The sequence below is a fragment of the Ptychodera flava genome, chromosome 15, assembly GCF_041260155.1.
Source record: "Ptychodera flava strain L36383 chromosome 15, AS_Pfla_20210202, whole genome shotgun sequence".
In the NCBI taxonomy this organism is placed as follows: domain Eukaryota; kingdom Metazoa; phylum Hemichordata; class Enteropneusta; family Ptychoderidae; genus Ptychodera; species Ptychodera flava.
The window spans coordinates 24,078,764-24,103,565 of record NC_091942.1 but is presented as its reverse complement, the minus strand read 5'-3'; the positions used below and the strand labels follow the sequence as shown (position 1 = coordinate 24,103,565).

Below are 24,802 nucleotides of genomic sequence, written 5' to 3'. Positions count from 1 at the left end.
GCTTGAAAAGGCTGGATGCAGTGATTGATAAGTCATTGTAAACGACATAGTCCCTGCTTGGCTAATAAATTTGGAAACCATTGACGGAAATCATGAAATGAAATGAAATTGGTCAAAGAATATCCATAAATGGCTGAGAAAGTGTTGACCCTATATTGATGTGCCTTAGCACTGTTGATGTATCAAGTACGAATGGAATGATAGATTAGCTAAATTTGAGAAATATTTGGATAAAGATGTGGCTCTATGTTATGAGAGTACGTATAAAAAAATCCAGAGCAAAATGGCTTTTTGGTAGAAATATTAGATTGTAAGAAATTTTACATGCATATGTAAAGTCATAATGTGTTGTCCTTGTGCTAAGTTTGAATAAACTGGTCCAGGCATGTGTGAGTAATACCTCTGGACATGGAAAATCAGAACAAAATGTCTGCCTGCCAACCATATTGCATCACATTGCTGAAAATATTAGACGTGTGTATGTATATCATGGTGCATTGTCCTTGTGGCAAATTTGCAACAAAACAGGTATTACATGTTTGTGTAATGCTGTGAGCAGTGTTAGAATGGTGTCAATTGCCACCATATTATATTAATCTGCCACCAAAAATTCTTATTTTTAAAGGTTCAACCAGTTTAACCCTTTGAATGTCAGCGTCAATTTTGTGTCCTCTATAACCTGGCCAATTTATTTCAGATCATGACTTTTTGGATTGTACCAAGTTTGCTTGAATAAATAAATGCATGCAGGAATGAAACTTGTATTAAACTTACTGTAGCTGCATCAGCCAGTGTTTTGAATATCTGTCCTCTAACACAGCGTGTTTTAGTTGTAAGTCCTCTGTACAGTGAAACTCCAGATACACCAAGCAATGCTGCTACTGCTTTGATTTCTGTGGGTAGATATAAAGACTTATTGAATAGATGCTATGATTCGATATTTTGCAAAAAAACATTATCACTATAATGACTTATGTCTGCAGACTAATCATTTCACTCCATGGAGATATTGAGAACGATGATATGCCATTTAGCATTAGAATCTGAGGTTTCATAGAATGCATTTATTTTAATAAAAATGAGTCATCGTTGATGACACAGTCCCCACTTGTTAATGGGTACTTTGATTACAAGTCCTCAGAGAGGATAGAGTCCTCTTCATTATTATGGCTCTGCACATGAGAAAATTATAACAAAATCGCCGCCACGCAGTAATATTTGAACTTTCTGTTTAAAAAATCAACAGGTATATGTATGACATAGGTCAATGTCCTTGTACCAACTGAATAAAATTGGTTGAGATATGCCTGAGTTACGGCTCTGTACATGAAAAAATCGTAAAAAAACGGCCGCACGGCAGCCATATTGGATCGTATCACAAAACAAATTGACGTGCATATGTATGACATTAGTCAATCTCCTTGTACCAACTTTGAATAAATTCGCTTGATACATGTCTGAGTTATGGCTCTGTACATGAAAAAATCGTAAAAAAATGGCCGCACCGCAGCCATATTGGATCGTATAAATCGTAATAAAATGGCCACCTGGCGGCCATATTGGATGGTATCGCAAAACAAATCGAGGTGCATTATGTATGACATTTGTCAATGTCCTTGTACTAACTTTGAATAAAAACAGTTGAAACATGTCTGAGTTATGGCTCTGTACATGAAAAACTCGTAATAAAATGGTTGCCTGGCGGCCATATTGGATCGTATCACAAAACAAATCGACGTGCATATGTATGACATTTGTCAATGTCCTTGTACCAACTTTGAATAAAATCGGTTGAAACATGTCTGAGTTATGGCTCTGTACATGAAAAAATCGTAAAAAAATGGCTGCAGGCAGCCATATTGGATCGTATCACAAAACAAATCAACATGCATATGTATGACATAGGTCTATGTCCTTGTACCAACTTTTAATAAAATTGGTTTAGATATGATCGAGTTATGGCTCTGTACATGAAACAGTCATAATACAATGGCCGCCTGGCGGCCATATTGGATCGTATCGCAAAATAAATCGATGTGCATCTGTAGGTCATAGTGCTATGCCTTCGTGTCAAGTTTGAACCAAATTGGTTCAGCAGTGTCTGAGAAACTGTTGATGACGGACGGATGGACGTACTGACGGGACCCAATCTATAAGTCTCCGCCTGACTTCGCCCGCGGAGACTAACAAACATGATTGTATAAGATCAGATACTGCGTATGATCTCATGATGTTTTTCACTGCATTTTGATAAGAGCATTAGGTAACTAAAAGGGAATATTTCACATCAACTATATCAAGGATCCCAATGCACTCTTTTGTCATATGAACTGAAAGCTCTACAGTATCTCAGGAGCTATGAAACATTTACACCATAAGCTGGAGCAGATAGAATATTGCTGGACAAGTGCGGATAGTTGATGATTTGAAAATCACATAGCTGTCATATAGCTTTGTGTATAGAGCATTCTGACTTATTTGAATAAAGAGATCAAGATATGAAGCTGAATCCTCACTTACTGTTGTTTCTTTAATCTTTAACTCATTCTGGATAAATATGATGGAGATATTTTGTTATACTAGTTCGGGTTTTCAAATTGAAAAGATGTATGTATCAATGTATCTGCATGTATAATTAAAACGCTTTGCAATTCTTTTACATCCAGATTCTATTAAATTTAGATATTTTGTTATTTCAATATTTTAGTTCTTTCACTTAAAAAAAATTCTCGTAGGGCTGTCTTAAGATTTCTGTAAGATTGGCTTTTCCTATAGGAATTATGTAGAGCATCTATAGGGCATACACTGTCCTATAAGACTTTATATAGGGTGCCCTATAGGCCTCTGTTTTGTCTGTAGGACAACCAATACGTACATAAAATCCTATTATATTCCCGTGAGATGAAGCCCTAAAAGATTCCTATATGACTATTCCATAGTATAGACAAGGTTGATAGTATAGGAATAATACAGGAATCCTACATAGAGTCATACAAGAATCCTAATTGGTTCTTACAGGGACCCCCATATTGGCCCTATATAGGAATCTTATTGGAGAACCTACATAAGCCTTATAGGAATCACATAGGAATATTACATACAAGTCTTATAAGACTCCTACAGGGCTTATAAGATGCATGTAGGACTATAATGATAAAACTATACATATATGGGGCTTGTGTAGGTTTCTTTTAGCAACCTTACTCAGGGCTCATATGATAATACCCGAAACTCGGGATCCCTGTTTGGACTTAGAGATTGATAATGGCGGGCGCCACATGTGGGGCAGCTGGATTATGTGCTTACCAAATTTTGAAACACCTGACATTACTTCTCTGTTGTCTTTACTGGAGGTCCATCATATTCCATCATATATTTGACTTTGTTGTATGAAACGGTACTTGTTTATTGTCTATATATCAGTGCTTTGCTGTTTGTGTTTGTTACATCGAGTTTGTTACTATGGAACTTATGACTATGATGTACCATACTACTGGAGATATATATAAAGAAAATACTAAAAATCATTATTCAGTAAAGTTGGCCATATTTATAACTATGATAGCCATTTTGATATACGCCTCATGTGGGACCAGCTGACTCTTACACGCAATTTTAATGCTCCATGAATTTGTGATTTATATATATACTTCTACCACATGCCTGACAATAAGAAATAAATATGCAGTGAACTTTAACAACGCAAATTATGCATTTATTAACATACCCTGCTCATCAATCTTCACTATTATTGTTTATTACTGTGACTGTGATTTCTACCATTTATGAACCTAGCTTATACTGCTGTCTTAAAGGACTGGTAGTGCTAACTTTATTTTTTATTTTTTTTTGTCTTTTTTCTATTTTTATGTCGACCATAATGTCTTATTCTACTCCCAAAAGCATGTTGATATACACAGTATTCAGCTTATCAACTCAGCCTGTATATGTATAAACTGTGTTGTTAAGTGAATTCTGGTCTAGTCTAGAATTCAAATGTAAACAACTACGCAGTTTACATATATAGCCGCTATGTTGACAAGTTAAATAGCAGGTATTTTAACATTCTTTTAGGAGCAGAATAAGAACTTGCAATTGACACATAAAATAAAAATCATAATGAAAAAATCATCAGAAGTTTAGCATTTCCATACCATGGTTTGGAACCAATCTCATTCAATGTTTTCTATAGTAAACTTGGACCTCTAGAGAGGAATATGGGGATGAAAGGGTCAAGAGACCAATATTATAGGTTCCTGTAGGACTCATGGGCTGTTTGAAAGACTCGCAATTTTGTATGAAGAATCTTAGAAGGAGCCCGATGCAAGTGAGTAAAATTTGTGAGTGGGAAAATGCTGTTTTTAAAAGGTTTAAAGTCTACGACTGATCTACATAATTTTTGTCATGGAACTGCAACTATACATTATGATGCAAATGATCTGCACTGAACCATGAACACTTGTTGAATAGTGACAGCATTAACCCTTTACGCACTGTAATTTTTTCCTGGCACTCAAAGTTTTAAACAACAGCTGGCCGAATTTATCTACAGATACACTATCATGTGATAAAACCAAGTCCTTTTAAAATCTATTACTGTAACAATATCTAACAACACATTATGTGCCATCGGATAACAATGTTTGTTTATCACCCTGTCATTTCTGAAAGGCTTGGGCAAGTGCACGGGTAGACTGAGCTTCAACTGTCTTTGCTGGCTGCCAAATTCTTTCTGTTGCGTGCTCTAACAATATTAGCTCAATGATGAGAGCCATAAACCTCCCTAAGCTGGCCCTTGACTTGAAATAAAAATATTTCAGAGCAAGCTATGGGCAATGCAAGAGTCAAGAGAAAGTGGAGCATGACAATGTCTGAATTCTTTATGGATATACCGGAGGGTCATCACTTACAGTGATGATGGTGCTCTCATGTCTTTCATGGTATTTTGAATAATTGACCAGTTGACAACTTATGTCGTCTCAGACTAGAACAACGAATCTTCCACTAACCTATTGGTGAACCCACAATTTTGAAAACGTGCATGTAAGCTTTTATGGCTATGTTAGGGAGTCATATTAACCACCAGACATATATATAATGTTGGGAAACCCCCCAAATGAGAAATTAAAATTACAAATCCTTTCATCAACGTGGCAACGCTACATCATCACATCCTATAATTGATGACACTATTTGGCTAAGGAAACACACGAAGCAATTACTTCAACAGGTGAGAAAGAGTTTAATATATACAAAATACAAATGGGACATGCAAACAAGTTAAACGAGATGAACATTTCTTTGAAAATTTGTCTCTGCTTGTTCAAAGTTGACATACGCTCTTTATGTATGATGGCGATGGCGACATTTGTAATATAAAATATTGTGGGTGGGAAAATGCTATGTTTTTTAAAGGTAGCTACCGGTATAGTCTACGTGGGTATGACTGACCTACATAATTTTTGAAGATAAACTACTGCAATGCTGCATTGTCAAGTGTTTGTTCTGTGATATAGCAATGTGCTATAAACTGTTTGCAAGCCTTTTTAGTGGCATGGAAATTTCAACTGAATTAGCTGACAACACACTCTGACCATTGTTTGTGTCTGGGAAATATTGAATTAGCTGCATCGTAATTTAGCAAGCCCTTGACACTAGCTGATTAGTTAAAAAGACAACGTCAATGTAAAGTGACGTAACCAATCAAAACCTAATGGAAGGTACAGTGTATGCACAAAAAGCAGCTTCGTGACATTATTGATCATTTTCCCCTGAATACTGTTGCGATTACAGAACTGAAATGACTCCAAAAATTTGACCAAAAATAAAAAAATGTGATTTCTGCGAAGACAAACTGAATGGAATAAAACAGCCATGTCTTTCTATTGTCAAAATGATTGAATATAATAGATATTGGATGATCATGAGTCAAATTTTAAGAGGCCCCATTGGGAAAAAGATAAAACAATTCCTTGCTAACATTTTCTTCGGTATGAAGGTTTTGTGACCGTTAATAGCTAGCAGCTAGGAATTGTTATCATAAAGAAAAGAAAGGTATAATTAACGCGCAGGTCATACAGTAATACATTATTAAAGAGACTGTCTGCTATTTTGATAAATGGACAAGTATTTTCAAACCTACACTCTATGTCAACATCACTTTCAGTTTTCCAAACAGCGGCAGAGAAACATGCATGAACAGTGTGAATGTTAAAGGAGCATCATTGGTCGGGGGACCATGATTACACATTTTGGCCAACACGTAGGAGTTGTCCAAAAAGCAAAGTGGATGTACATGTACCATATTCAACACTTCTCTTATAATATATCTGTGTGTCTGCATGTATGTTTCTGTGTGAGTCTACAAATACATTTTTGCCACTCTTTTCACAACCCAAACTGATAAAATTTTATATGGCTAGATCTAAATCTGATAAGTTTCTGGAGGCTTACGCTTGCATAAACAAATTTGTATCAATTATTATATTTGAACTCACAGGCAATATCTGAAGAATTAGAAAAGGAAATTTAAAAATGATTTGTGTAATCATATTAATGACTATATGATAATATTATACGTAAGGTTTGGTAGGTGGTGCTTACTGATTATTGATCATTTGCATATTTAATGAATTAACATAAATACGCCAATGTATCAAAACTGATCATGCTCTGAATTTTATTTGACTTCCAAAGTACAGGTCTAGTACAGGTTTAGTTAAGCTGAAAGTGTCATGAACATGAAATGCTTGTTAGTTCATTTACATACTTTATATCTGTAATTAGGCCATACATAAGTGATTTGATCGGACGGCTGAGGTGCAATTAGGTTAAGTTTGCCACCGGTTTAATGAGGTTTATTTTATTAAAGAGGTACTCCCACTTGGTAACATTTTTTAAACACATGTTTTAATGCCAACGGTTTGAAATTGAGGTGGCAAATGCGCGCGGATCGCGAGATATCAATAAAAACATGTCATTTCCCGAGCGTATTTTTCACATCCCGAAGTTTTACGATCGTTTCTCATTATGACCCGAAATCCCCCGAAGGTTTGTTGTTGTGCTGATTGACGATATTCTAGGGAGTCCATAATAAGTTCGAACGACGCAATTTTACCTCCCACTGCGAAGACTTTGGGCCTATATACAGCATTATGCCTTCACTTGAGGTAAGCGTTTTTAAAACTTCTCTTAGTTTTTGTCGTTTTCATTATTCTCAATCAGTTCTATTATATTTTTAACCAATACCACATAGATATCAGTTTTTACGTGTAAAACATTAGCCGCCTCTGATGACTACACTTTGTCGTCTGCCACACAGGTGCGCGTGGTTCGTTACAAAGCGGCCGCTGCGTGGTATGCGTGCATACCACGCGGCGGCCGCTATGTATCAACCGCACGTATCTGTGCTAGTCGCCTATGCGAATTCTGGTGGAATCAGCAAACTTTGTTTTCCCGTTTTTTTCTCCTAGTCAGTAAGACTCAGCTTTCCCCCACGGGGCATGACCGATCACCGACGCGGGTGGTACTGTGGCGTACAGCAGCGTTATAGCGTAGACTCGTACTCCATAGCTTAGTTGACAATGACCCCAGTGACGAATGTTCGATGTTCGGAAGCTGAATTTAGGTGGGCCACCGGAATTCAAACTTTTACTTTTTGAGGACATGTTTTATCGATATCTCGCGATCCGCGCGCAGTCGCCACGTCAAATATCGACTGTTGGCATTATAAAAATGTGTTTTAAAAATGTTACAAAGTGGGAGTGCCTCTTTAATTCAACATAACCTGCCGAATGGCATTATAAGTTAACATGGGAAAAAGTTATATGTTACTGAAGTTCTGAAGTATGGTTCATTTTCGGACAGATACTGGACACACTAACCAGGTACTATTTTCAAAATTATAAATCAACTAATCTCAGATTTTGATGTCATCGATTATACTGGTGGATCAAAACCTCTGTGAACCTGAAAATTCAATTTCAAAGCCAGTTCTGGTGACTGAGGCAACTTTTGGCCTAAAATAGCGAAAATGAGAAAAAATTCACAATAAAAACTAGAAAATTACACCATAGTATAGGTAAATAAATAAATCAACAAAATCCACACAGATAGTATCCATAGACACAATCACGACCAGTTGATAGGCTGTTTCCAAGTTTTGATTTTCCACCTCAGTGGCAACTAGTATTTATGGGGTATCATTTGAATCAAATCCAATGTATAACCCATTCTGTATCTTAATTCATACCAAATGCTACAGTTATACATGGCTCTGAAATATTTGGAGTGTTCAGACACTTTATCTGTTCTGATATCCTTGCTATATAGAGGGGAATATCATTTGAATCAAATTCCATGTATGACCCTTTCTGTATCTTACAAGTATATATAGCTGAAAGGGAGTCAATGGGAAAAATTTCATTCAAGCTCTCTTTCTATAAGAATCTACCGACAAATATGAAAAATAAATGTTCTGTCATATTCCAAGACTTCTCTTTAGAATAAAACATATTTCTTTAGCATGTCTCACCTCTTGGCCCAACTTAAAGTCTTGACCTGGAATAGACTTGTTGTTGATGTGTTTTAGGAAGTAATGAGAGCATGAGACTATATGGTTTCACTGAACAGAACTCCTAGGGCCGGGTATGTGAGAAATAGTAATAAAATTATATATGGTGTACATCACATATTTATCATAGCAGAGAGGTTACTGTTTACTGTCCCATACAAAAATAATTTGGAATGTACTTGCACATGTATCCTGGTATTTTGTGAATTATCACCTAGCTTGTATTGTAGTATCACTGTGAATTTCGAGACTCAATCATGATGTTTCTTGTTCCCTTTCATCTGAAATGAGTAGCAGCTTCGGAAAAGGAATGGCCCTTTCCAGTATCATAGGTAAGTATCAACATCACCCTTTACATCAAGCAATAAAGCTATCAACTAAATACTCTTTCAACCTTTTTGCTTATCAACTTTATTTACTTCAAATGACAAAGAACTGGTGGTAACAATTGTTTCAGTTTTCACTTGTATAGTTTCTGTAACTTCTTATTTCAATTTTTAATATAAGATTTAGCATTGAGGCAAAAAGAAATTACATATATTAAATTTTTCCTCAGGTTCACTAATTTCCTATCAATGTTGAATTGTTTAGAAATCCTTTAAAATAGCCAAGAGTACTTCCACATTGTTATTGATGTTTTTTAGAGACAATTTAATTAGCTTCTTTCCAACTCTGCCACAGAAAACAATGGAGCTCAGTATTCAAATCATAATGGTAAATGGGTTAAGGGAGTAGACCATCACTTGTGGAATTTGATGGTATTGCATGATCAAAGCCCCTAAAAACGTTGTAAACCAGATAATTTTTCAAAGTGAATGGGAGGCAATCATAAGTATGAAATGAAGTGCCATTTATCAATGAACAAGTTGTAGATAAACAAGTTCAATGAGTAATCAGCGAGTTGCTTTATTTAAATGTTGAAATACTGATTTTGATTTTTAATTAAGTAAAGGTACATACAATACCCCTGTCTGATGACTCACTTCAAAGATGTTGGCAGTTCATATCGCTTTACAAGTTGTCACCTCTAAGGACAGAAATATTACATTAGTGCTGTCTGACATTACTTTACATTAGGAAAACATCATTCTCACTGATAGTGTTTGAAAAATTTCCAGTGCAAGCACTGGTATATAATTGTAGAAATATTAAATATGTCAAGGAACCTGCATTTCAAGGTTTGTATCTTATGTAATGTCATTCAAACTTTTCAAGTTCATGAATATAATTATTGTACCTTATTCCATAGATTTTTTGGGGAATCTGCTGAGTTACCTCACACACCTCGTCAAAGTAAAACATCAGCGAGTTCTGTTCAATTGAAAGGTACATGATCATTTTCACTTTATCCCATTGTAATACATCAATTTCTTGCAATCTGTTTGTTCTGTTTATTTTTAGATGTTTACTGCCCTCTTTTACCTATTTTTTACCTCTCCTCAAGATACATGTATTGTTGTAATAGTAAGTAACAGTGGTCTTTATCACTCATAGGGCATATGAACTTGCAATAGAGAATTTATCAGGCTTGAATCATATATCTTATTAAACATTGATGTATGTTTTGTGAAATGAGATTTAAATGAGACTGAGTGTGCCAGTTTAATTTTCCAATCATCAACAGATGCCATACTACATGCATTATGAAATCCGTAAATTTTACCTGTAGCATTGGATGAAATTGGAAAGGGACACACGGTTATTGACATGGTCAACTCATCACCATCTCAAGAAAATGTAACAGACAACACTTGTGAAAAGTACAACATGCCTACAGGTAATGCCGGTAGAGAGGCAAGCCAACAAACTGAAGTTTTGGCTGATCAAACTGATCACTATTCCCACAGCAAAAACCATGCGGCTTGTGTACAAAATAAAATTTCAGGTGATGATATGGCATACAAGATGGTGCAGGCACTTGAAAGTAAGATGACAACTATGTGCAAGCTGTTTGTCGATGAAAAGGAACATCGGCCTGGTAAGTGACATAATGCTGCATTCTCTTTTACAAAAGTGTGAAAATCAGACTGGCGTAATAAAGTCAGATATATTGACAGTTTTATCGTAATCAGACAACAGCCACCAACAGACTCATTCAAATCAAGTTGTGGTTTCAAGGTAAAACTGTGCCTATAGAGTCTTGGTTTTTATAATTTAAAACAATAGTTGAGACATCTTAATTGTTGCCTAATGGAAACAGGCATGCACCGCTGTAATTCTGTGTATGATGAGTGACACTTAAATGTCATATGTCAAATCAAGCAATGCTTACTGCATAACAGGCAACTACATACATGTACATGATTGATATAATTACTTCTATGTAAATTGCACGATTGAAGTGTTCATGGAACAAGTTTGGTAAAAGCAAACTTCCGGTATCAATTTCATTTCATTATGAGACACAATTAATAATTCAGAAAAAATATCAAGGTTGCAATGTTTTTCTTCCAAATCACATGAATGGATCTGGGTCCATGAATGCAGTTGATACTAATGATAATTACATCACAAAATCTATGGCTATGGGTTCATCATCACTTAATGCCAGGCAGACAATGACTGAAATTTTGGAGGAAGTAAGGGATCAATTCAGGGAGCATAGTAATACTCTCACTGCAATGGACTTGGAAGCCATGATTGGTAAACTGGAAGGTAAGTCTAATGGTTGTAGTATGTTTATAAACAAAATGACTTTTTTATGAATGAGTACATGACCCATGTATACCCACAAATTAGACTTTGTCAGGTCTGAAGTTATCCATCTCCCCCCCCCCCCCCCCCCCAAAAAAAAAAAAAAAAATCATTGGCTTTGTTGATTGAAGAGAAATAACCTTATTCTTGCAGCTTTCTTTACCAAATTTGTATAATCAACATAATGAATTGTCTTACCATATTTTGTATCTTATAATGTTGTCAAAACTTAAATTAAGGTCGACACATCTGAAGTTAACATTTTTCTATTGTCATCAAATTACTTTTAATGGTTTTTAAATACTATAGATTCTTTTAACTGATGATTACATATGGTATCTCCTGTCAGTCTGAGCAGAGTGGGCATACCACAAGGATTAACCAACAATGACTAGTCTATTCATAGTCTGATGTTTATTGTTGTCATTCTCATCTCAGTGAAATGCAGCGAGTGATTAAACTCCCTTGAAATTTTTAATTTGCTTCTCATTTGACAAAAGTCACAGGTTATGGAAAGAACATGGAGAACTTTGAATTATTACGTGGAGTAATGAAGGATGACACAAAGTCTATACATGATAGGATAGCACAAGCTGAAAAAATTGTCGTCCAAGAAATACAAATGAAACAGGTATGGAATAACTTGTATGAAGCTTTATTTTCTGGAGCTTTCTCCTCATGTTGCTAGGTCAGGCATCTTGCATGTTGAGTGTGCCATGGTCATCATCTTGTTCACTTTCATATCCCACCCACTCCTTTAAGAAAATAAGTTTTGAAGAAAAATATGTGCAAATTTCTCAAAATTTACATTTTTTATGCAAATTTTATAAACATTTTCAGGAATCTAAATAAGGTCGTTCTTAGGATCTTCATAACAAATTTGACTGCTTGATAGCTTTCACATTAGTCTCACAGAGCAGAGGAGAATATGTGTGACCAAAAAATGAGCAAATTGGTAGCAAAATTGCATACAGAAATTTCATAATAATTTGAACGAATTTGAAGTGAATGAGGTCATCCCTAAGAACCCACACACCAAACTAGGCTGGTGGACAAGTCCTTTGAGGAAAATTTAAAAAGAAAACTGGACAGAAAATGAGCAAAAACTAGTATACCGGTATGCAGTGGCATGCTAATTTATGAAATTAAATTGGGGCATCTCTGGGCAATGACATATCAAATTTGAAAGCTATTGTACAAGCTATATCAGACAGAAGATGTTTTGACAAAAATTGAGATAACAAAACAAAAAGTTACAAATGCAAATGTTATCATACTTTTAATAAATCTGAATCAGCTGGGCACTTGTTAACGAAATTTGAAAATTTTCTGACCAGGAGTTCAGAAAGAAGTGCAAAGTTGATGGACTGATATTGTCAGACAGCAAAAGACAATCAACATATCTGATAATCTCTGCATCAATTGCCATCAGCAGGGCAAAAAACTGACTCCCATATTATGGTAGACTTGACTCATGGCCTAAGGTAAACGCGAACTGAACTGATTTGCCTGTACAAGGTACTTGTAACATGTACCAACAATATAAAAGCTGAATATAGCTGGCAAAATGAAAAGTATGAGCACAACAGTGGGTAGACAGTTAAAATTTCAGTGGCTTTACACTGTAGGTATAAGTTTTACACCAAGAAACAGTATTATTTATACAAAGCATTATGAGCAATTGAAAAAAGTCATACAACATACAACCTACACATGGAAAAATAACAAATAATTGTATTTCAGATATTTGCAAGTCACAGTTTTTATGATGCAATAAAGATTTCTTTATTTTGTTACTTTTTATAGTTAATGTAACAGCCCAAGATCACGCAATGATTCAAATTGGTGATTGCAATGAAATAAATCTCACTAAGCCTGAAATGCCAACGTCACATGTGTGTGAAACTTTATCCGGAGGAAGTGAAGACGATGTGGATCAAAGCCATGAGCGAGCGTCACATCAAAATGATGCAGCACTGAAGATTATTGAATTGGCAATCGAAATAGGAGATAGTGAGTTACTGAAAAGGTTGCCAGAGAAAATTGAGATCAAGGTCTGGTTGAACAAACCTGACAACAAGGTATGTGTGCAATCCATCATGCTGCAAAGTTGGGTAATGAGGAAATTATCAGTATTCTAATTGATCTCGGTTCATGGATTAACAAGAAATCTATACAGGGTTCCACACCTCTGCAACTGGCAATTTGTGAGAACCACTTGAAGGCAGTTAAATTGATGTGTAAAAAGGGAGGGGACATAAATGAAACGGCAAAGGGTCTTACACTCCTACACCTTGCAGCATGGAAAGGACACTTGCCAATGGTTATGTTTGTTCAGGAAAAAATTGATAGAGATATTGTACAGAAGTCAAATTGTACGCCTTTACATTTTGCTGCAAAAGCAGGTCATGTACAAGTTTGTAAATATCTAATTGAGTGTGGATATGAAGTTAATGCTGAGTGCAAGCTTGAATGCCTGCTGACAACTTATATAGGTGTTGATAGTTGTAAAATATTGTCAAGGTCAATTCCATTGCTTTCTGCTGTGGAAAGTAAATCAACTGATGCCATCAAGTTGTTAATTGATTATGGGGCAGACATCAACCATCAAGATACAGATAATGTTTCTCCTTTGCAGACAGCAGTGGAGATGGATGACATAGATATTGTGAAACTATTGCTTGAGCATGGTGCTGATAGTAATTTGAAAAATCCTGTCACAGGATTATTGCCACTCGATTGTGCAATATCTAGCAGCATGTCAGAGGTACTTGAAGGCAACCAAAAGAAAAGTACAGGTCCTCTATGATTTTTCGAAAGGAGTTAATTATAGCAATTGATAACACATGATCCTATCTGGCACTCAGTTCTCCACAGAGAATGCTTCATTTTGACCATTTGATTTTTAGTGGGTAATTTCTCGACTGTGTCTCTTTTTTGTGAAAATCTGAATTTGTCAATAGTGCCTGAAAATTTAATAAGAGGACGACATAGCTTTTATGATTTTTTTCAAAAGAAATAAATTCAAACTATAGAAAATACAAGAAAGAAAATCTCAAGATTTTTGGTGAAAAATGAGAAGATTGGCCCTAAAAATGCAATCAGCACACTGTATCATAATTTCAACAAATCTACGGACCAACTTAAAAGTCAATATACAAGTGGTTTAAGAGAATAAGATGTGTTGACTTATAATGTGAAATTTGGCCTATATGTCTTACTTTACGCTAATTCATTATTATTTCCCAGCATTTGAGGTCATCCATTGAAGCCACAAACCAAATTTGAATGCTATCAGACCGGGGAAATTCAAGAATACATTTTGTCCAAAATAACACTACATATTTTATGTCTAAGATAACCCTTTCTAGCCTGATTTCAATGTAGCTTACTAGAATTAGTGATGTCAGTTGTCTAATTTTTTTTTTCTGCCTCTTGGAGTCCATAGAACAAATGGCATATTTTAGGAAGTGATACCTGTGTATGCCTCAATAATATCGATCTTGGTATTATTTACTCCTTCGGTATAATACAGATATTTCAAGGTTTAAATGTTGTGTGGCAAAGAAAACTAGAAATATGGAAAATAAGACCTTAAAAATATGATTTGTCCAATTTACTAAATGCAGAAAAAGGCTGTTCTCAGATGCCTTACATAAATTTTAATTCTAAATGTACAGTCCTACTTTATTTAGCCTTGTGACCTCTCATTGGAAAGGTCATGTATCCCTACATTGGGTCGTAGCCTCCTTTTTGTGATAAATGGCTGCCATATATGCACTAATGAGACAGCTTTGAAAAGTTTCCCTTTGATTTTAGACCTGATGTGCAAGTACAAGGAAAATGAACCTCTCAATTTTTTTTTCAGATTTGATCATATGATTAAGTTTATTTCATATGTCATGACTTTACATGAATAAGGGGCCGTCGATAATAAAGCTGACGCACGACAAACGTAATTCCTTCGATTAGGGGGGGGAGGGGGTAAAAGCTCATTTCGTTTCGTGTGCGTCAAAATCGCATAAGGATTTCGTCTATTGTTTTCGAAGTGCGACTTTGCAGCGAGAACGCACTACTATCTTTCAATACTATATTCGAGAATAGAATGACAACAATACGGAGACAAAAAGACAACTAAAAGACATAAATGTGAAATAAAACTTGTACGTTTTTCAACGTGAAATATATACATGAAACATTTTCCTACGTGCGAAAGACATTAAAATGTTCTGTGTCTTAAAAAGTGAAACGTGTAAAGTGAAGGTTTAGTAATTAATGTGAACTTCCGGTGTTTTATCATGGGCGTGCGGATCGCGGAGGTGTGTGTGGGTTTGTCAGAAACAGCATCATAATATGAAGTTGATTTCGCATAAGAACTTTCATTTTGAGGGGGAGGGAGAGGGTTTCAAGTAAAACGAAGATATTACGTTTCTTGTGCATCAGCTTTTATTATCGACGGCCCCTAAAGTACTCTGTCTGAAAGCTAGACCATTTTGAAGTTCGAGAGTGATAAAAACAATACATATGGTTACATGTTATTGTAATGGCCGCACTGCACACACATCCATTCACTTGCTAGTAAAATGTGTTTGCTCAAATAAAGTTGATTTGTGTCAATCTAGAATAATGTTCAATATCTCCATTTGATTTGGTACATTCTTAAATCTATAAATATGAATTTTCATATGAGGAGAATGAACAGAAACCGGTGAACATGAAATATTAGTTTTTTTTTCGAGGACTGTATTTTTGCTGAAATCAATTAATTTGCAACGTTTCAAAACTATGCAAATCTGCAGTTCACAGAAATTAATTTTGTTCTCAAGGTAGAACGCACCTCGGGGATAGATATTTGGACTCTCAAACTTTTATAACTCTTTTCTGATATACCACTTATGGGGGTTCATTTATACTACCTTAACTGACACTAACAATATCAGTTGTCAAGCAATTTTTCGTACTTGTGTTCTTCAAAGTAGGAAAACTACAATTGTGATAAGATTTATATGTATATCATTGCTATCACGGATCATTTGTGTTTTAGTATAAAATTTTGATGTTGTTTTTTAAGTTCTTTACACCTTCTATGTGCTAAGATTGACTTGATAGTCGCTATCACCTGAACCCTATGATTTCAAAGAATCATACTAGGTGATCCCAAACTTTCTGATATTGTGAATTTCCTACTGCTTGTTGGTAAAAGGTACATTTATTTTGTCGTTGTAAAAGACTTGCCTAACTTTACAGCATACAAAAGATTTGTGAACTCTATACAAAAAACTGAGCATCACATTGCCTTGAGAAAAGATAAAAGTTTTGCCCATAATAAAAAGTGGAGAATTTACAGTTTTAATATCCACCGAGACCCTAGCACAACAGACATACACAATAATGATGTATGATCACTACTTTATTGATTTCTGTAATGTCCTTTTTTTTTTCTCAGATTTAATGAGACATGTATTTGAAAATTTTTGATAAAAAAAAAAAAAAAAAAAAACTTTACATTATGTTTTCTTACCGATTTTTTTCAGACTTTGATTTTTATAAAGATTATGCACCACACAGCAAGTCTTATACTCAGAATACATTAAGTTAAGATGACTTGTGTCAGTTATGACTGAACATACACATAAATTTTATCATTGTTACCATAGCAAACACTGAATCAGTCATTATAAATTTTAAAATAACCTCTACCAGCAAACAGTATTTTAATTCACAAATCAAGCATATGTATCAAACAAAATGGTTGAAGCAAAATAGCACTTTTCTTTTTCACAGAACGAAGTTAAAGAAGCAATTGCATGGAGAAACGCTATTTAACAGTTCTGGATGCAATATAAAATTGCTGTCATAAAACAAGGAACTGAGCCAAGGTGTATATCGTGAAATTATTCCAGATTTCTGAACCCATTTTACCTCCTTATTTATTGTGTAACAAGATTTTATTTACTTTTCACTTTTTGGTGTTAACTATATTCTCTTAAAAGAGGTGATTTGGTACTTTATTTTTGTAAGTTTAGTATGGTTTGTACTTATAATATATATATATATATATATATATATATATATATATATATTAGGGGTTTTTCTTCCCCCTATGTGCTGTGTACTTAGTTAATTTGACCCTCTGGTTACAATTTGCATGTTAAATAAACCAATACTAATAAAACATGGTGGAGGTATGATTACGCTTGCTATCCTCTGGTTGTTTCTATGTCTATGACAACCTGTGTCTCTGTCATCAATTTTGGTGCATTGGAAATTTCTTTATGTCCATCTTCAATGTGCTCATCAATGTCAACAAAACAACGTGGTGGATGGTCTTTCTCCAACAATCAAACTTTGTTTGACTTGCAAATTTTGTAAAAAAAATTTATAATTATTAGAATGCACCCTGCAAATATCGAGTCACCATGATTTAGTTTTCAAGCCATAGTGGGAGGTTTGCATCCATGTGCCTTGACCCAACCACCTGAGCTTGGAACATACAAGCAGAGGACATTTCCACTTGAATGGTGCTATAGTACTGCAATCACCAGGCCACATCATCTGAGCCTCAAAAGTCACTGTAGCATCAATGTTTTCATACATTATAATGAAAATCATCAAAACATGGAAAACGAAAGGGTTTGACGACTGCATGGTCCAATACATAAGTTATGTATACACTGCAACAAGTGTTGAGTGTGGCTGCCTTGACCGATGTTGAGGTGTCCACAATGTTGAGATTCAATTGATTTTTCCTCTTGAAATATAGTGTGTCCTTGTCCAAGGCAAATTTCTTGACCTATGCTATCTTTGAAATTGTGTATAACTTCACAAGAGATACATGTAGGCCATCGATCATCCAACATTTACCCATACATGTGATGTGTGTGAATGACTACTCACTTGCCCCGTTCATGCAACTGATGAATCGAAATGATTGACAACTTAATTGCCCTTGGCCTATTTATATTATTCCAATAGTAGTTCAAAAGTTGAAGCTAAGAATGGTTTCACGAAACTATACATTTATTTTGCAAAAAATAACAAATTATTGACTTGTGTATGAGATAAGTATCCCTAACATTTTTCTTTGTTCAGCTCAGAATACCCATGATGTAATGACCCTGTCACTTCTCATCTTTGACTGTTGGTGATACAGTCATTATGTCACTCATAGTTTCCTTAGCTGAACAAAGAAAAATATTTGGGAATAATATTGTAATTATCATCTGAATTGATTGTGTTTATTCGATAAATGTGTGCATGTGTACCAGAGTGTGCACGACTTAGAAAGACTCACCATTGTTTCCTCTGATGTCAAGTTCAAGGTCACTGCTCTCCATAAACTCGATGTTGCTAAGCAACAAGACGGCTGCAAGGATCCTCATCACATCTGAGAATGGGATGCCAAGGACTGATAGAGAATTCTGGGGAAATGGGTGAAAAGACAGATTCAGTTTCAGTAGTTATTAAGTTTTAAAGGCAATTCATGTCCATGAGATTTATCAGACTTTACATCAACTTCATAGATTCAAACTCACATGGGAAGACAAAGTCTTATCTGGTGTACACTGATAGCATATACCAGTACATGATTGACAGATTACAAACTGGACAGATGCATGCTGCAGCTTTAAACGGTGCAGTTAGGTTTGCGCTCTCCTGGATGTTTCAAAGCAAAACAAAACAGGAATGATAAACTTTAACTCTATCCTGCACGACTGTCTCCCATGAAGATAAAATGTATTGTTATATATTTACTTTATACAACAAAGGGGAAGGTATAATGATCTTGCAAAAATACAAGAACCTTACCCTTATCTGAAGATGAAAACTCATCATGGTGGGAAAAACTTTGCTGAGTTTGATACAAAAGTTGTGAGTATGCAGTACATGATTTGAGGTAAATGAATATTCTCCATGTATAATTGTCATTATTGTCAGATTTGCATATTTGAAAAATTTTCATTGCTTAAAGGATAATCACAAACCACTGTGCATAAATTGATATTACTATGTTGAGCTACACAAGGTGTTTTGATGATAACGAGACTAAAGTTCATGTTTACCTTCCATGCCTTGAATTTCTGAGAGTCTGCATCAGTGTCCATCGCAAGTAGATGGTTCAGACAGTTGAGGTTGTGTGCAGAATAGCCTTGTAAATGAAGTTTCACTGTGAAAGAACCAGTCAAGTTGGTTTACAAGTATTACAAAATTCCATTCTTAGATGTGGAATATATAATAGAATTGATAAGAATGAAGGAAAAAGCCTCTATTGCGATAGCAAATTCAGTGATGTTATCCAGAGTCACAATCTTGGTTTTATCCAAGCATGATCATATATAGTTGTCAACTCACATTAATTTTGTACTTGTTAACTTAAAACATACACATTTACATACATGTTGTGAAACAGCAAGTAATTGTGTGTCACTACCGGTAGATTACTTTTAGTCTGGAAGATACAGGAATATCCATTCTTTAATTTAATATTCGTTGAAGTAAATTCCATCCTCAAAATTTAATTTCACAACACCCTACGTTAATATAAACACACATTAGCACTCAAGTATTCCATCATGTCTATTGACAACATGACACTGATTCAGCACCAAATTTTGTTCAGTATATTCTCAGTTATCCAGTTCATTTGTTGTAAATGACTGATGAGTTTGAACAGCTTTAACCTACCTCTTTCATCTGGTGTCAGACCAGCTAACATCTCGTAGAAAATGTGGTAGCCTTTCTCATTTGGCGAAGTTTGTGTGATTCTAGAATGGTCTATGAAATAGCAGTGGATTTTGCTTCTGAAGATGACCCCTTCTGACACATGGATCTCGGTGTAGTAACCCTGAATAGAAGAAAACATAAAAAGAATTGTGTCGACGATTTTGAAGATTATCTCTCATTCATTGTACACTTGCAACCTAATTTTAGGCTTCATTGCTGCTGCAGGTTTATTGCCTTTCAATGCAGAGTGAGATATTTTTCGTTATTTTGTTCTATGTCCTGTGTATTCTACTATGATACATAGGCATGGCTTTTTTGAGTAAACCTTCAAATTGCCAAATTTGGGGATGAACTGATATAGGAAGTGAAAACACTTAAGTACAAATCTTACAGCTTTGAAAGTCACAAGTGCAACAAGTATTGTGTATACTGTTGAATAAACTTACCATTCTAGTAGATTCTGAGTTTTGAAGTGTGGCAGCACTTCCAAGTGATCTCAGCACTGTGACTGCAGCAGATACATGCTGAAATACAAAATATCCCAACATGAACAAAACAGAAAATTTCAAACTTAAATTGTCTGCATGCTTAATTTCTGGATACTTTTAACCTTTTGTTTAATTTTTACTTCAAAAGGGAAATGTCACAGGTACTGCTTGTATTATTGACAGATATGGTGAACAGAATCTATATTTTGGATAACAATTTGGCTAACAGATGAATATTGAATGTATTGAATATAATTTAATGTACTATTCCCCCCAAAATAGAAACATTGATAATACCTGCTTGTAATTAAAATGCCCTTTAAAGTTAAAATGATGGTTGTGACATAGTTGTGAGTTTGGCTGCACTGCATCTGAACTTTGACTTCTTACCTTGAAGCCATCAGTTCCTGGTCCTCCACCTGCTAGGTCATATAGTTGCCTTAGCAACAACATTGAAGAATGGGTTTTACCACTGCCACTCTCACCACTGTCAATTAAAGTAATATTTTATTTAAATTTACCAACTTTGGACAAAATTTCTCATTTTGGAATATGTTTCCAAAGAGATCAGACAAGAAAATGTGTAATGGAAAATCAAACTGAAATAATAAAGTACAAAATGTCTTCTTTTGAATTATAAAGCGACTAGTAATGAAATTCCATATAATGAGACCTATGTATGATTTATAATATGTTTTTTTTTCTGTTCATTTGAAGTCTGGTTACTTTCTTGAAAGACGACTCAACTTGTGTTTACTTCAAAACTCTTCACCATCATCCCTGGTTAAGGCTACTATAGCTGTGACTTTTCATGATTCATGGTAAGATTGTCATTTCATAATAGAATGTCTCAGACATAATTGGCCTAAACTCATCTACAGTGTCATACCTTAGCACCATGGCCTGTGAATACCCAGTCTCTGTTTGTAACCTTACGGCTTCCTTGACAATGTTCAGTAAGTACGGATTGTGATCAGCTGGTTGCAGCAGAGCATTGTCCATGGCATGAGGATCTCCTTTGTATGCATTCATTGAGAGTAAAATTGGACCTATTTTTGTCTGCAAGATAGAATAATTGAATTTTTGTAAAAATCAACAAACACATGGTAACTGTTGTACAATAAAAGTTTTCAATTCCATGGAAGGTTTCCTTATCTTTTCTTGATGTGTAATCCAACTTTGCCTTCGTAAGAGACATGACAAGACAGTCAGTACAGATTGGTGCTGATAGGTAGCCGTTTGGGATGCCAAGCTAATTCATGTTGTGAGAACCTGCCGGCTTGCCAGAGGTTACACAATATTCAAGTAAATATCCCATACTTTTCTCGGTGAAAGGCGTATGTTATAATAGAAAAAGCAAAACAGGAAAAAAATATGTAATATTGAGAACACGTCAAGTAATGATATACAGTAAAAGCTACAATACTTGGAAATTTCAACATTAAACACTATATGACTTAAAATGTTCAATGGTGTAATGGTGAGATTCATATCATTTTAAAGTGAGATTCATATTATTTTAAAGTGAACACTTCCAAGTTTTCTCGAACAAAATACAACTCACTGAATTGAAAGCTTTTTTAAATGCATGATGGACAGAGCACAAGAAATGTTTCAAAGGCATCCTTGATAATAATCAAATTCTACCTGTAGAGGGCGCTACCTACCAAAGGTTGAGGTTTGCCACTGTTTGGTGCTGATGTTCTGATATGTTGATAAATATTTACAAGAGAGCTCTAGATTCACAGGTAACTTGAAAAAAGTCTTTCTACTTACATAAGGGCATCCACTGTCCCATCTGTGCTGTAGAGTTTTAATGATTGAATCTTCAGTGAGTGGCCCACACAGGTGAATTAAATCTTCTAAGTCTTTGGGACTGGTTGTCGCAATCATACTGGCAGTGAACTTTTGAGTAAATTTTCTATTTTTGGTATTCTGGTTTTCTGAGGATGAATTTGAGTCATCTCTCCTTTCCTGAATTATTGAATCTGCTGATATGAAGAAAATCAGATGAATCACTGTGTAGTACTGTCAAACCATACTTTAATCACCCATTTTGACTTCAAACTAACACTGATATCAATATACCATGACAAATTCATTCAACAGAAATATCTAATCACGGATACAATGTCATACTTTGCATCACTCATGTTAAACTGGAAATTCAAACTTCAGCTCAATTATTATGTACACTTCAAAGTAAAAGTGAGATTTACATGTAATATACAGAAAGTAATAGAGATAAAATGTCTCAGCTTATGTATCTCTTGCATGTATAATTAATCCTTCCATGACCAAAAAAAATGGTCTAGCATCTATTTTCAATGACTAGTTTGACCTGTATATATGTAAATGGGGTGAAAGCACTAATGAATAAAAAATGTGTTGATTTCATTTACCAAAGTACTGGTACAAATGTCTAAGTACATATACTCTAATCCGGGTAATATGATCATAATACATGTACTCTGCCATCAAAGAATTTTTAAACCAAACCAAATCTTTCATCAGTTACAAAAATTGGACACCTTGGCTTTTTATTTGGTTAACATACATTCTGCAAATTACAGATACACTATAGTTTCTATACCTTCAGAAAAGTCTGGTTGGTTCAATGGTTGCAAATCTGACTGGCTGTTTGAATTTGTGAGTCCGTTGGCAGTCTTCATAACCAGGGCTGTACGCAGCGACACCAGCTCTGTGCTCAGAGTCTTCAGCTGTTCTCGTAGCATGACCACTTCACTGGAAGAAGTAGCTGTGAACAATGAAAGGAAAGACATAACTTGAGCTGTCGCATTGTGAAAGATCAATCAACATGCATCAAGACTATTAAATATCAAGTGGACTTGATAGGAGACGACGTTTTAAGAGAGACATTTTTTTTCAAGAAATGCTCTCTTCTTTCAATAAGAAGACAAGAAAATTCAAAAGCACAGAGAACAAAGATGTCACTTTCCACTTATGGGTTTCATCTTTTTGTTTCCACTTTCAATACCCTTTTTGCACTGTCCTCGTCGTCATTCCTACAAAGGTACTTGTGCCTTACTTTTGCTGAACCCTTTCACGACAATTCCTCATGAAAGGAATTATAGCCGGCCATCAGACAGAAAACAGACAATTGTGGTCTTTGTGTAGCGGCGTAATATGATGGAAAATGCACCATTATTGTGTTTGGATGGGAATGTGTTGCTATCCAATGACAGTGTCTGTGGCTGTGTTGGAAATCAATAGGGTACACTGAAATGGTGTTACACCTAGCATTTCTGCCACTGGTGATTCCTAATAGCATTGGCTTGTAATGTCTGTGGGAGCCATGTAAAAAAAAAACACCGGTCACATTTACAACTTCATTAACTACAACAAAAATTATAAAATGATATATGATCATTATTTTAGGAACCATCACAAATGCATGACTTAGTATATATTTTTTTAACAAATTAATTTTAAATATGAAACACAGTAGTGCAACATTATGTTGAAATTCCATTTCAACTTTTCTAAATGAAATACCAAGTTCTTGAAACATAAAGTACATTTTGAAGGTAAATATGTAACGCTGTGCTCCAAGAAAATAAGAATGAAGGCTTTCTTTACAAAAATTTGGCTGGTAAAAGAATACTGTTTTTAAAGTTTACACCTATAAACAGCTAGTGGTGAATTATACTGGTGTGCAATGTACTGTACATGATATTAAGTGGTGTTGACAAGCTGGGATAAGACGTACTGGGCTCAAATCATGCTTTAACAAGAAACACATTGAGACTGAAGTTGAAATGTGTTACCATGTACAAATAATATTTAAGACCATATCCCAAAGTTCAGTTTGCATTCCTTTCGAGAGGCAAAACAACGGCATCATATTATGTTTTGATATGTATTTGGAGATATAAGATTAAGGTAGAATGCGCCTCTGGGACAGATATTCGGGCTTTCAAATTTTTTTGGTGAAAGAAAAGTTTTCACCGCCTTAGTTTATGAAAATCGAAAATTTTATTTTTCCCCACAGAATTAACACAGGGATGGCGGCCATTTTGAATTTCAAATATCTGGAAATCATGGGTAATTTGTCTCTCTAGAACCAAATTTTACACAGTGATTCCTGATTTTTATTTTATTTTTTTTTGGTAAGAGAATGGTCGAAAGTTTCCTTTTTGAAAGTTTGAGCAAAAGTTTAAGTCTTTCACTTTTGAGGCGCATACCGGTACTACCTTAAGAAGCATTAGCAGACTACAATGAAAGTAATGTTTTCTGCTGCCTGACATCACCTGGATATGACCCCTATAACAGTTCTATTGAGTGTGACGTAACGGTACATTTC

The 24,802-nt window shown here is 35.1% G+C and overlaps 2 protein-coding genes across 5 annotated transcripts in view; one reads left to right on the top strand and one right to left on the bottom strand.

The window, feature by feature from the left end:
- The window catches only part of LOC139151626 (unconventional myosin-X-like), a 113,290-nt gene that overhangs the window by 18,823 nt on the left and 69,665 nt on the right, over window positions 1-24,802 (bottom strand). For 2 of the 4 annotated variants that reach the window (XR_011556466.1, XM_070724550.1), the window contains exons 2-10: window positions 23,072-23,236; window positions 22,255-22,466; window positions 21,368-21,537; window positions 20,869-20,965; window positions 20,437-20,514; window positions 19,952-20,111; window positions 19,330-19,433; window positions 18,561-18,687; window positions 775-893 (exon numbers count right to left, since the gene is read on the bottom strand). Coding sequence is in view for 3 of the 4 variants with exons in the window: in XM_070724550.1 (XP_070580651.1) it covers window positions 775-893; window positions 18,561-18,687; window positions 19,330-19,433; window positions 19,952-20,111; window positions 20,437-20,514; window positions 20,869-20,965; window positions 21,368-21,537; window positions 22,255-22,466; window positions 23,072-23,236 (1,232 nt within the window). In the remaining variant the exon portion in view is untranslated. Of the gene's footprint in view, window positions 1-774; window positions 894-18,560; window positions 18,688-19,329; window positions 19,434-19,951; window positions 20,112-20,436; window positions 20,515-20,868; window positions 20,966-21,367; window positions 21,538-22,254; window positions 22,470-23,071; window positions 23,237-24,802 lie in introns of all 4 variants that reach the window. The other 2 variants (XM_070724549.1, XM_070724551.1) reach the window with 1 other exon arrangement.
- On the top strand, window positions 5,146-14,075 carry LOC139152207 (uncharacterized). The gene is made up of 8 exons (XM_070725349.1): window positions 5,146-5,230; window positions 8,867-8,904; window positions 9,822-9,898; window positions 10,242-10,550; window positions 11,060-11,227; window positions 11,767-11,897; window positions 13,141-13,347; window positions 13,905-14,075. The coding sequence occupies exons 4-8, from the start codon at window positions 10,280-10,282 to the stop codon at window positions 14,073-14,075; spliced, it is 948 nt and encodes a 315-aa protein (XP_070581450.1). The 5' UTR covers window positions 5,146-5,230; window positions 8,867-8,904; window positions 9,822-9,898; window positions 10,242-10,279.